This window comes from Podarcis melisellensis, assembly GCF_964234715.1.
Source record: "Podarcis melisellensis genome assembly, chromosome: 12".
NCBI lineage: Eukaryota > Metazoa > Chordata > Lepidosauria > Squamata > Lacertidae > Podarcis > Podarcis melisellensis.
The window spans coordinates 13,708,833-13,722,275 of record NC_138544.1 but is presented as its reverse complement, the minus strand read 5'-3'; the positions used below and the strand labels follow the sequence as shown (position 1 = coordinate 13,722,275).

General features: G+C 43.6%; 1 protein-coding gene across 1 annotated transcript in view; it reads left to right on the top strand.

Annotated features, from left to right (window-relative positions):
* SACM1L (SAC1 like phosphatidylinositide phosphatase) overlaps nt 1–13,443 on the top strand; it is a 31,440-nt gene that overhangs the window by 17,631 nt on the left and 366 nt on the right. The window contains 10 exon segments of the mRNA XM_081883103.1: nt 225–311; nt 1,603–1,671; nt 1,752–1,831; nt 3,115–3,213; nt 5,141–5,279; nt 5,773–5,842; nt 5,939–6,011; nt 7,524–7,617; nt 8,164–8,256; nt 11,400–11,457. Coding sequence (XP_081739229.1) covers nt 225–311; nt 1,603–1,671; nt 1,752–1,831; nt 3,115–3,213; nt 5,141–5,279; nt 5,773–5,842; nt 5,939–6,011; nt 7,524–7,617; nt 8,164–8,256; nt 11,400–11,457 — 862 coding nt within the window.

The following is a 13,443-nucleotide window of genomic DNA, read 5'->3' as shown; positions in this document are numbered from 1 at the left end:
AGCTTGAAAAATTCAACCAAAAGCCTGGGTGGACAGATAACATTTTGATCTGGCATAGAAAGCCCAGTAAAGTGGAGGCCCTATATTTTGGTTTTTATAGCTAGTCTGTGCCTCTACCCTCTTAAAGCAAGTCTGCTCAAAGATGTGATGCAGAGGTTATTTGGGAGGTTGTGTTGATAACACAGCATTGTATGTTTCACTTTTCTGTTCCATTTGTTTTCCAGACACGTGGATCAATTCCTTTTTTCTGGTCGCAGAGACCAAACCTCAAATATAAACCAAAGCCACAGATCAGCAAAACAGTAAATCATGTATGTTTTATTTATTTTTTCCTGTCCATCTGCAGCGAGGGTTTAATATTAATATGGTGCTAATGGCTGTATGCATTTGCAAACATCCCTAAGGTGGTTGCTGCTCTTCCGCAGAGTGTTTTTTCCCTAAGGTATTCCTCAATATGGTTTGAAGGTTTTCTCTTGAAGCGGCAGTCCTCTCATCTTCAAAGACAGACTTTAGTCCTTAATTTTCCCTGAACCACTCTATACTGAAGAGGTTTTTTTTTTTTTAATCCAAGAAAGCTTGGGGCCAGTCCATAGGTCAAGAACAGGGTGGCTGGCATTGCCTCACAAGGTCCTTTGGTTGGGAATGCCTGAACCTTGATGCTTTCCAATTACCAGGCACTCCTGGTAAGACCAAGACCAAACACTTGACCGGACCATTTAATGTGGACTCAAGAACTTCACCTGCTTAATTGTTTGCTCATTGAAAGGCTAACAATCTTTTGCAAGCAGCAAGTAGTTTCTGGGAAATGCTCAAAAAGTGATCTATAGGGCTGGGAGATACATCATCGTATTGTCCCAAACTGGTTTGAAATCCATATTGGTTTCATAATATTTGATCTGGCAATATTGCAAATCATCATGTGTGTGCATGAATCACAATGTGGGAAAATCACAATGTGGGGAAAACTGTCAAGCCAGCCAAATGCCTCCACATAGTTCCATCCTTATTTTAGACATCGTGATATATCAGTATATCATGATGTTTAGCTGCTGATGCTGATGTTGAAAACCAGATATCGCCCAGTCCTCGTGATCTGTTCCAACAAAGAGCCGTTGGAATGTTCTTTTGTGTAAAAGCACATTAGTTAGTGTCTTAAACTGTCAATAGAGCTAGGAGTTCAAAATCAAAAGATTTCCCCTATTGTCTGTCTTTCTGCCCCAGCCCCCTGGGCCGACAGGCTTCTGTTTGGCTCAAGGTGTTACACAGCAACATCAAGAGAGGCAGGGCAGGTATACACAGAACTGTGGAGGGAGGTGGATAAAAAGCTGTAGGCAGGCAGAGATGGTTGATGAGTCTTCTGGCTAATTTCAGAATATAACAACAATGAATGCATGATCTAACATCTGTAGTAGTCAGGAATGTGTTGCCATTTGCTTTTAATTCTGCACAGCTGGAGCTGCATATTGAACCTTTTTAATATTCCTTTGCTATGTTTACTGAATATTGAGCACGTCCCCCCCCTTTCTTTCTTTTTACAAATTCTCAAAAACATGACGCTTTGGCCAATACTTTGAATAAAGTGTGTACCATGTTCTTTTTCAGATGGATGGCTTCCAAAGACACTTTGACAGTCAGATTATTAGCTATGGAAAGCAAATAATTGTTAACCTGGTAAGATTTGAATTTAATTGTACATTTGAGTTCAGGAAAATGTTATCGCTGCTGCGTGTGACCTTTTTCTTCCTTTGCAGGTTAACCAGAAGGGCTCAGAAAAGCCGCTTGAGCAAACGTTTTCAAAAATGGTAAACAGCTTGGGAAATGGAATGGTCAGGTACATGCTAAACGAAACAGTATTTGCATCAGTATCAGAACAACTGCCTGGTTTAGACATAAAATTGTACTTGCATGTGAAGATGTCAAGTTCTGTGTGAATGCAATGATAACATGCTTTCTGTAGTTGCACAGATTTTATTTAGGACTTTAAATGAAACCGCATGGCTTGCTACTGTCCCTCTTTTTAATTTGTCTATCACCCATTCTTCACCACAGGTCCCAGGACAGGTTACAATAGTTTAAAAGCAGAAATTAAAAACAATTGGAACAGATCAGTCACAGGAATTGTGTGGGCCCCAAAAACACACCTGTCTGTTGTCAAAGGACAGGATAAGAGATGAGTTTGCACGCGAACACACACACACACACACACACACACACACACACACAATGTGCTAGGGCAAAGCTTGCTCCAGAAAATTTGAATCCCCCTTCTGGACCATGACAAATAAAGAATAAACCTGTGCAAATTCCAAGCATGCCCATATTAAGAGTACCATTCCAGTTCAAAGATGAGAGACGGAGAAATGGAAGTAGAATGGTTTTTACGAGAGTTCATGGTTGGCTGGGTGGAGGGATCCATGAAAATGGTAGGTTGTTGGCTGTCCTGGGATGGAGGAAGATCCCCTCCAAGCAAACTGTCAGATATAAGGGTGGTCATGTCATAATGGTAGGAGAGACAAGATGCAAGAGTGCCATTATGTGGCTTTTGATTTGGAAATGTTTGTCTGGGAGGGGAAATTAAGGATTGTAAGCCGGTTGCTGGAGAAGACTGCAGGCAATAGTTTGTTTGTTTTACCAATTGGAAAGAAAAATGCAAACTGAACACCCCACAACCTAAAAGGCCTAAGTTCACTGGACAGTTTGCACTAAAAAAAACCCCCACCAACAAAAACCTTTAACTCTGGAAAAACACATTACACTTTCATGCGAAGCTGGCAAGAGTTATCTTTCAACAACTAACCCTTTTAGGTGGGCAGAGCATGCTTTAAAAAAACTTTTGTACAGTTCCGAGCTGTACTTTTCTCCCCTGCTAACAGAGACCTTTGTCCATCCCAAAAGCGAAATCCTGTTTCATAGTTAGATATGATGCTTGGTACCTTTTGAGAAAATGCTTTCTCAGGGGAACCTCATGCTGCTTAATAATGCAAGTTTTTATTTTTCTGACCTTGTATCTGCTGCAGCCCCTCTCCTTCCATTCCCCCACCCTGTCCGCTGCCCCAATCCCAATTCAGATACTGGTGAATAGCTTCCTAACTCTCATGTGCTTTCTCTGCCCAGATATGTAGCATTCGATTTCCACAAAGAATGCAGTCATATGAGGTGGGATCGGCTCCAGATTTTAATGGATCAGCTAGCTGAACAGCAAGATGAATTGAGGTAATATAAACGACTAAACAACAACAACAACCACAAATGTCATGTCATACGCACCTGCACTGTGCTGGCATTTAGTTGTGGTTAGTGGATGTTACATAATAATTTGATTTGTACACAGTGAAAGTAAACTGCTGCCTTAGTCCAAAAGAAATTTGCATGGTTGTAGTGATTCTTAAGGAAGATTATATGAACAGTCAGTGATCTGGGCTGAAATTAACTGCATTGACTTAATAGAAACTTAACTTCCCTTTGGATTTACCTAAACTAGTTCCTCTGATCTTGTGTGGCTTCTCTCTACATTTCTACACAACGGTATAAGAATCCTGATAGTATGGCATCATCATAGTTGGCCATTTTTTAAATATAAAGCTGGTGTTCACTGCAAAGATGTGTTCCATTTAAAATCTTAAACCAGATACAACTGCGCTTGGTTACAAAGCTAGCACATTTTTATTTCTGAGAGTGGATAACTCTCCAAAGGCTAACCAGCAGAAAATTCAGAATTGAATTCCATGTCTAACAAGATTAAAACTTCTCTATGGAACAGGAAGCCCTTTGATTTCCTGGGACATGTTTATTATTAACGGAACACTTCCTTTTAAAACACTGCTCTTTGAATAAGAATTTAGTCTGGATGTTCAAGATCAGTCATAATAAATAATACACATAGCTTTTAGTAGGACATCTTATAAATTTCAACGGAAGGAAAAGGATGAAACGTTAACCCAGGTTCTGTAATGAGAACCTTGTTTTCTCATGAGAATGAGAAAATGCATTTTCCAGATGCATTGTGGGCAGCAGCCAACTATTGCCTTGCCCTAGTTTGTCTCTCCTCTAAAACAGGCTCTGAGTATTAGTGAACCAGGGTCTAGAGTCCAAGAGTATGTGATCTTTTTACTTTAATTCACAGACATTTATGCTGTATCGCAAGCAGCTTTTGGGTCTGTCCTTGATTTTGAACATGGCCTGCCGTGTGGCCTGGAGGCTGCTTTCAAGAAACAAGTCCAGAATCACTTGGGCACGTAGAACAGCTTTCCTTCTCTGGGGATCCTGCCAGTAATTTCAGACATCTGGTCTTGAAAGATATTAAAAAGCACATCTTGGCAGGTTTTGTAGTAAGAGAAATGAAAAGAAGAATGATTAAATAGTTAGATGATTGCAACCTTTGTGATCTAAGCAAAACTTGTTCATGGCGCAGTTAACCAGCAGCGATACTTCAGAGTCTGTGGGAAAACTCGAGTTAAGGAGATTGTTTTGGGATTATTTTCTTTTTTAAAAAAAAAATCTGGAAAACCATCATAAATACAGTGGTACCTCAGGTTAAGTACTTAATTGGTTCCGGAAGTCCGTTCTTAACTTGAAGCATTCTTAACCTGAAGCGGACTTTCCCATTGAAAGTAATGGAAAGTGGATTGATCCATTCCAGATGATGAAAAACACCCCCTAAAACAGCAATTTAACACAAATTTTACTGTCTAACTAGACCATTGAGCCATAAAATGAAGACTTTAAAAGAATTTTTTGATTTCAATTTAAATAAGGAGACTGACTTAAAGATCGTTTGGGATGCCAGCAAAGCTGTCCTTAGAGGATTTTTTATACAGTGGTGCCTCAGGTTAAGTACTTAATTCGTTCTGGAGGTCCGTTCATAACCTAAAACTGTTCTTAACCTGAAGTACCACTTTAGCTAATGGGGCCTCCTCCTGCTGCTGTGCCGCCGGAGCACAATTTTTGTTCTCATCCTGTAGCAAAGTTTTTAACCTGAAGCACTATTTCTTGGTTAGCGGAGTCTGTAACCTGAAGCGTATGTAACCGGAGGTACCGCTGTATTTTTCTTTGCTGATTCCACATCTGTAGTAGCGTTTCAACAAAAAACGTAAAAGTGGTATTTTGTGAATTCTTAGGCAAGCTCCCTTGTGTATTTCAGCTACTTTCTGGTTGATTCTGATGGGAAGGTGGTGATGCAACAAGAAGGGACATTCCGCAGTAATTGTATGGACTGCCTGGACCGGACGAATGTGATTCAAAGCCTTCTGGCACGGCGCTCTCTCCAAGCACAACTTCAGGTGATGATTGCCTCCTAGTCTCTCCGTTTCCCTTTAAAAGCTGTGTGTAAAGGGATGTTGCTGGCCTTCTAGAAATTTGATAAAACAACATATTCTATATTTGCATGGTGCAAATGTCTACATAGATGCATAGCTCCTTTTTCAAGTTTATAGGTTTCTGGAACGTACTTTTTCTGGCACATTGAAATGGTCCATAGTTTTCTGATTTCTTTCCGCAGGGCCTGTAAGACAGAGTTGTTCTGCCTGACCTTTGGCTTGTCAATTTGATTCCCTCCCCCTGTTTCTTTTTCCCTTTCTCCTCCTGTGATGAGGCTGCATTTTAATGTTTCGATGTTTTAATGTTATATTTTAATCTTGTTTTTAAGTTGTCTTCATTCAACTTGTTTTTATTATTGCTTGTTAGCAGCCCTGAGCCTGGCCTTGGCTGGGGTATAAATAAAATTTATTTATTATTATTATTATTATACAGTAACAGTTTCTGTTGTCGTTGTAGAGATTAGGTGTTTTGCATGTCGGGCAGAGAATTGAAGAACAAGCAGAATTTGAGAAGCTTTATAAAAACGGTAGGTTTTGGTTTTCGTCACCAAGTCGACCTTACTTTTATGAGCATCTTATTTGGAGTCTCTTTTTAAAGAAAAAAAAATGTTCTCTGTTCATAGCATGGGCCGATAATGCGAATGCATGTGCCAAACAATACGCCGGAACGGGTGCCTTAAAGACAGACTATACAAGGCAAGTTTGAACCAATCTTTCTTGGGAGAAAATGTATTTTAACTTCACTAAGAGCAGTTACCTGTTGTTCAGACACTCTGAACTTGCTTCCATAGTTGCTGCGTATTACCATATTTTTTGCTCTATAAGACTCACTTTTCCCCTCCTAAAAAGGGGAAATGTGTGTGTGTCTTATGGAGCGAATGCAGGCTGCGCAGCTATCACAGAAGCCAGAACAGCAAGAGGGAGTGCCGCTTTCACTGCGCAGCGATCCCTCTTGCTGTTCTGGCTTCTGAGATTCAGAATATTTTTTTTCTTGTTTTCCTCCTCCAAAAACTAGTGTGTCTTGTGGTCTGGTGCATCTTATAGAGCGAAAAATACGGTACATAGAAGGGACCCTGAGGCTTAGCTAGAAATAATTTGAAAAAATTGTATCTCGTTCAACCAAGCTATTGGGATTCTCAAAGCAGTATGCAGCAGTTAATCACTAAAAGAAAAGCAGAATAAAACTATAAAATAGCATAAAGCCAGCAAAGCAAATATGCTGTGTAGAAAATGCTACCTCTGTTACTTAGTGCTTCTATTTTATTTATCTAGACCAGGGCGGTGCAACATTTCATACCAAATGGGCCACAAGAGTTTTTTAACATGGAACCCAAGGGCTGCACACTGCCTTGTCCTGTGGGGGTAGAGAGGCCAAAATTTGACACATACCTCTGGCAGGGTCCTAGAGCCCTCCCACCTTCCCAAAGCTGGCAAAGCACTAACTAGACTTTGGGAAGCAGGTGGACTCTAGGACCCTGTCAGAGCCCTCAAGCCACCTTCCCAAATCCCAGCATCTTGCTTTCCCAGCTTTGGGAAGGCAGCATGAAGGCTGTGAGGTTGTCAAATGCTACTGAGGGCCACCCAAAAGGCCTTGGGGGCCGCATGTTGGACCACCCTGATTTAGGCTTACAATGTGAATGGCTGTAACTTTCCGTTTTTACTGCTCTTGGCAACTTCCCTTGCTACAATCTTAAATGAAAATAGTATCTTTGTCGTATGCTGTGTATACAGCCAGCTGTTCCACAGCTAAATTCCTCCATCAGTTGCATATTTTCTCAGGCTAAATACAACCTTGATAAGAATCGTTTGTCCAGATTCTGAATAAATGAGGATAAAACATCGCTATAGAGTCCATGCTAGTATCTGGACTATTTGTGCAAATGCATGAAAGGGAGGAACTCTCTGAAGGGTTTATTTTTGAAATCACGAGGCCTTACTGTGGAGCCCTTGGTAACTCTTTGTGGTGGTGGGGAGGGGAAAATTAGGTTGAAGTGGAGAAAGTGCTTTGGTTATAAAAGAAAGGCTAGAGGATTTGAGGCCTACCTTGTCAATTTGGGGGTAGACACACACCCCTCTCCCTGGTGTTCCTACCACTACCAATATTAGACCAGTTCCTTATGAGCAACAGATTTCAATTTTCCCTGTTGAAAATGTCTGCTTTTATTATATTTTTCTGTAATACTGAAAGTCGTCTTCTTTTTTTAATAGAACTGGGAAGAGAACTCAGTGGGGCCTCCTGATGGATGGTTGGAACTCACTCATTCGCTACTACAAAAACAACTTCTCTGATGGATTTAGACAGGTAAGAACTTCCCAGCATTTGGCTTTTCCAGTTGCTTTTTATTTAGCTTGAAAAGTGTGCTGTGCGTTGAAAGGAACGAAAAGCGCCGTAGTCACTGCCCCAGGGCTTATGGGGCATGTAGCACAAGGCAGTTAATTCTGGAGAAGCGGGTGATTCCAGCGTGTGGTGAGAAGGTCAGGCGGTCGTAAAAATTGCAGTGAGGACTTGGCTACTGTCATGTTGAAAAGGATTCCAAGAAGTGGAAGGAGGGAGGCAACAAAGGAGAGGGACGTGACATTTGACAAGCCAGCAAATGGCAAGCGGATCCCGGCATTCGGAAAAGCATAGGTGTAATGTATAGAACTGGGAGAGGAGACCTTTCATCAGAGGCACCTTGAAGTTACTGGAAAGATGGCCTGCAAGTGGGGAAGGAAAGGAGCAGAGAAGTTGCAACTTTTTAGATGACCAATGGGCAGAGTACAGTAACTGGAGGGTGGGTTTTGGCAATGCTGAGTGGGTTAATATGGGACTTGATTCTCAACCGTTTAACTCTGGATTGCTTTGCAGGACGCTATAGATCTATTTCTTGGAAACTATTCGGTGGATGAAGTAGATTCTCTCAGTCCTCTTCATGTGCAGAAAGACTGGAAATTTTTGGCTGTAAGGGCTTTTCAATTTTTGTGAGCTTATCTTTATATAACACTATTTAAACTTTGTTGAATCAGGCTAAGATTAGCAAAGTGTTGTGGTTGCGTGTATTTTACATTTTACTTACTGGAACTGAAGCCCTGGTTTGGCTTTTGCAAAGAGTAGAGCAGCTTTCATGGCTTACATTTGGGGCTAGTGAAAAAAACCTGTGTGTCCAGTATTGGATTTGTATCCCTCTGTTCCTGGGCTCTCAAGCAGACTTGGGAGATAGTTACTTGCTGTCCAGAGGATAGCGTCTCACCTAATGTTCCCTCCTCCCCTTGCATAACAATGGGGAAGATTTTTACCGAGTTTATTTTCTTTGAAACAGAATCGTGGCTTTGCATATACCCCAAATCCTGGTTGAAAAACAAACAGCGGTTAATTACTAAACAAATGATGTTGGCTTGTTTAGCAGGAACCCACTGTTGGTTTTAAACAAGGATTTCTGGTTTGCATGCAGTGTTGGCATTCTTTGAAGCTGAAAGTTAACTGGGCAGAAATCCTCCTCCTGGCTGGCTGGGAGTGGGGAGGGCGCAAGCCCAGAACTTTTCCATATAGCACTAGAACATGGCGCAAAACAGTCCAGCAGGGATCTGATCTCTGATTTCATGCATGTAAAATCTGGCTATGACACCATCCTACAGTATGCAGTGGCCATGATAAATAGAACTGATCCTGTTCTCTGCAGCTGAGCAGAATAGGATGGAGTGCTGGGCTCTTGGCACAAGAGGCGCCTTTCCCCTGTTGTTTTGGTGCTGCTCCCTGTACCGTAATCTAAGGCAGTAACTGCCTGTGCTGTTTCAGCAGCACTCCAAATAAGCCTCAGAGATGTAAAGTGTACAGGGCGGGGGGGAATGAGCTACCGGTGACCCTCTTTGAACCTCCAGACTCTCCCCTGCCACTTGGGCAGTTTTCTGATGGTCCAGGAGTGGAATTGCAGGTGTGACTTTACTGAGGGCCCAGCGCTTCCCGCAGGCGGCTTTTCACAGCTGTCGCAGTATACTTGTGTGAGCATCGGGGAGCTAGCTGTTGTTTTCTGCTCGTGATCAATAAGGAGGCTAAAAATAGAAGCGCTATTAGCAAAACTTCAGGTGCGCTTGGAATTGTGGGCAAGTATCAGCAGCTGTTCTCTGTAGAGATTTCTGCACGGAGAAGCAAGGAAAGGAGTTTTTGCGTGTGTGAATTTCACAATAGCTGCTGTTAACCTTAACACTGCAGAATGTGTGGCAGGCAGAACAGAGATCAGCTTCCAGCAGACTGGTGCCCTCCAGATGTTTTGGACAATTCCCAATTCTCAGACAGCTGTGCTTGCAGAGATGTCATCTAAAACAACTGGAGGACGCCAGGTTAGCAAGGGATGATCTGCACACGTCTCCTAAACACCCACCTCTTTACCCCTGTCTGTGATGCCTGAGATGTGTGCTTTCCTGACCCACATGATTTCTGTGACTGTAATTAGCGGTGCTTGAAATTCACCAGGCACATTTTGCACTGGGCTATCGGCCCCTTGCAACCAAATTAAGACAAGATAGGGAAGTGATTGGTCATCTGTAGCCTCTGCCCACTTGGCAAGCCCTAGTGCTGTGACCTCTCCGTAGCCCCCTGGAAATCCAGGCAAGTGGAGGCAGGAGGATGCTCTGCTTTAGTTTTTGCTGTCATGGGCTAAAGACATGGGCTGCACAGTTACAGGCACCAGTGGGATGTGGGTGGAGCTGTGGTCTAAACCACTGAGCGTCTTGGGCTTGCTGATCAGAAGGTCGACGGTTCGAATCTTCACAATGGGGCGAGTTCCCATTGCTCTGTCCCCCAGCTCCTGCCAACCTAAAAATTCGAAAGCATGCCAGTGCAAGTAGATAAATAGGTACTGCTATGGCGGGAAGGTAAATGGCGTTTCCATGCGCTCTGGTTTCTGGTTGTGTTGCACCAGAAGCGGTTAAGTCATTCTGGCCACAAGCTGTCTGTGGACAAACGCTGGCTCCTTTGGCCTGAAGCAAGATGAACACCACACCCCATAGACACCTTTGACTGGACTTAGCCATCCAGGGGCCCTTTACCTTTACAGGCACCAGGCAGTAAACTGCAATACTGAAACTTTTCTATGCATCTAAAGAGCAGGAGGAAGTAAAAATGCACTGTTTTTTGATTGTTATACGTGTTACCTTTCTTCAGAAGTTGATATGGCATATGTAGGGTTCCTAGGCAGTCATTCATTTCTGCATAGCGTGAGAGGAAGCATGCAAGCCTAAGGCTCTTCACAATCCTGCCAGGCATAGAAAGGTGGGGTGTGGGAAGTAATGCCTGTGTGGCCACGCTATGGAATCATAGAGTTGTAGAGTGGCAGAGACCTTGAGGGGCATCTAGTCCACCCCCTCCAATGCGAGGAATCTTTTGCCCAATGTGGGGCTCAAACCCATCACCCCAAGATCAACAGTCTCCTGCTCCACCAGCAGAGCTGTTCTTTGGTGCTTGGAATACAGTCTGTGAACTCAGCAGGTAATGCAAGAAACAGCGGGAGTGGGATGGACTCTGGTGGGGAGGAAATGAGCAGGAATCAGAAGGGCTTGCAGAACTTTAGAGGGCAAAAATCCTGTTCCTCGTCCAACTTCACTAAGTTTTCATGGAGCCAAATACAACCAAGCTGTTCTGGAACCATTGTCCGCACCTGTCCGACCCTGTTCCTGCAACTCATGCAAACTTTGCAGAAATGAACATTCTTTGTTTTCTGTAGCACATGTTTAATGTCCAAAAGTCCCATACAATATCCTTTGTGCTGCACAAAAAGGGTTTAATACATTGCAGCAAGTTAGATGCGGTGACTAGCTTTTCCTCCTGTATTTTAAAAGCTGCCAAATTGTGGCGTAAGGTTTTGTTGGCTGAAGCTGATTGTATCTGACGAAACAACCCTGAGAGTTATGCCACAATAAATTTGTTGGTGTATGAAACATTTCTGAAAATGGGGTAGGCTCAGCATAACTCCTGTTTCTGATCAGATTGGCATGTTAAGATTACTGATGTGCTAGCACAATACTCTCTACTTTGTGTATAACTGAGCTATGAAACAGTATTATATATTGCCTTTTAATTCTGTCCCCCCCCCCTATTTTCTTTTTCAGTTGCCTATTATTATGGTGGTGGCTTTCTCAATGTGCATTATCTGTTTGCTTATGGCTGGTAAGTGATCATCTGACCTGTGCGTGAAATTCACAGTAATATTGTACATAAGTCAATGGCAGTAGCTTCTTGGAAGTAAACGAGAGGTTTTTATAGCTCTTTCTGCAGTTAGGTATCATCAGAGCTAGACATGGGCAGTTTGTGGGTGAGAATTTACAAGCATCATAGCAAACAAGCCACAAAATCTGATAGCTAGCCTCATGTTTGTGAGGAGTTCAGTGTACTCCAGGAAAAACCCCTTGAAGCAGCATAGGATCTTTGGACCATAGTACCAGCAGGCTGCCTAAGCTGGTCTTCTGCTCCAAACCAGAATCTTGCACACCGAGATTGCCTATAGTTTTAATCCTCATTTGCTGAAAATGTAGAGCAAGAACAAAGGGTATCATATTGTTCAAGTTTTAGGAGCTGAATTTCAACTACAGCAGAGCTGATTTTAACCTCTGTATTTGCAATGACTTAGTAAAAATGAATAGGTGGCCAAATAACCAGAGCCCCATTACCTTTTCAGAAACGTATTATCAGTGCTATATCCTAGACCAAAATCCTGTTTCCTAAAGAAAGTTAGTATTTCTTTAAAATAGAAGGGAGGAATTGCAGTGATGATGCATTATGATGATATACAATGCCTTACGGGCCACTTAGGGATGCGGGTGGCGCTGTGGGTTAAACCACAGAGGCTAGGAAGGTCGGCGGTTTGAATCCCCGCGACGGGGTGAGCTCCCATTTCTTGGTCCCTGCTCCTGCCAACCTAGCAGTTCGAAAACACGTCAAAGTGCAAGTAGATAAATAGGTACCGCTCCGGCGGGAAGGTAAACGGTGCTTCCGTGCGCTGCTCTGGTTCGCTGTACGCCAGTTCCCTCGGCCAATAAAGCGAGATGAGCGCCGCAACCCCAGAGTCAGCCACGACTGGACCTAATGGTCAAGGGTCCCTTTACCTTTACGGGCCGCTTAACGGCATCCCCCGCTGAATCAAATATTCTCCCTCATAAGCTACAGGGACTGGAGCATTTCAGGTGCGTCCAAATGACAAACACCTTTACTATGCCTGATGTCGTAAGTCAGTGGGAAATTCAAACCATGGCTGCTGCAAAGTGCCTAATGGTGTCTGCAAAAGAATGGGGAGTGCCCTTAGCGTGCACCCGATTCTTCCTTTGCAGCTGCAAGCTGAAATTAAGATCACCTTGTGCCAGGTGATTGCTAGGTAGGAGGACCCCACTTGCTTGTCTGAAATGGCCCACAGAGGGTTGGCTGCTTTTGCATGTAGCCCCCCATTTCCTCACCCCTTGATCCTGTGGGAGACCCCACTTGCATTCCAGTGTTTTGCTGTGCCATGTGCTCTCTTTCACAATACATTTTCTGCAAAGGCACATACCACCCGCTGTATGTTTTCCTAGCACTCTCCATCACCCTTCAGGTTCCCAAATGTCACCTTCATACATATGAAAATATTCTCACCCCTTCTGCTAATACAGTGGTGCCTCGCAAGACAAAATTAATTCGTTCCGCAAGTCTTTTCGTCTTGCGAAGCACGGTTTCCCATAGGAATGCATTGAAAATCAATCAATGCGTTCTTATGGAAACCGCCTTCAGACCAGGTCCAGGACCTCTTCTGAAGGCGGGCGGGGGGCAAAAGTCTTTACTCCCCCCCGCCTGCCTTCAAAAGCCATCCGGGATAGCGGGAAGCGCTTCCCTGCTATCCCGGACTGCTTTTAAAATGCTGGTGGTGGGGAGCAAAGCCTTTCGGCCCCCGCCGGCCTTCCTGGACCTCTTCTGAAGGCCGGAGGGGGGGGAGGCTTTGCTCCCCACCGCCAGCATTTAAAAGAGGTCCCCAGAGATTTCCCTATGGGCTTTCTTCTTGTGAAGCAAGCCCATAGGGAAATTCGTTTTGCGAAGCGCCTCCAAAACGGAAAACCCTTACGTCTAGCGGGTTTTTCGTCTTGCGAGGCGTTCGTCTTGCGGGGCACCACTGTAAATACATTGGCGGCG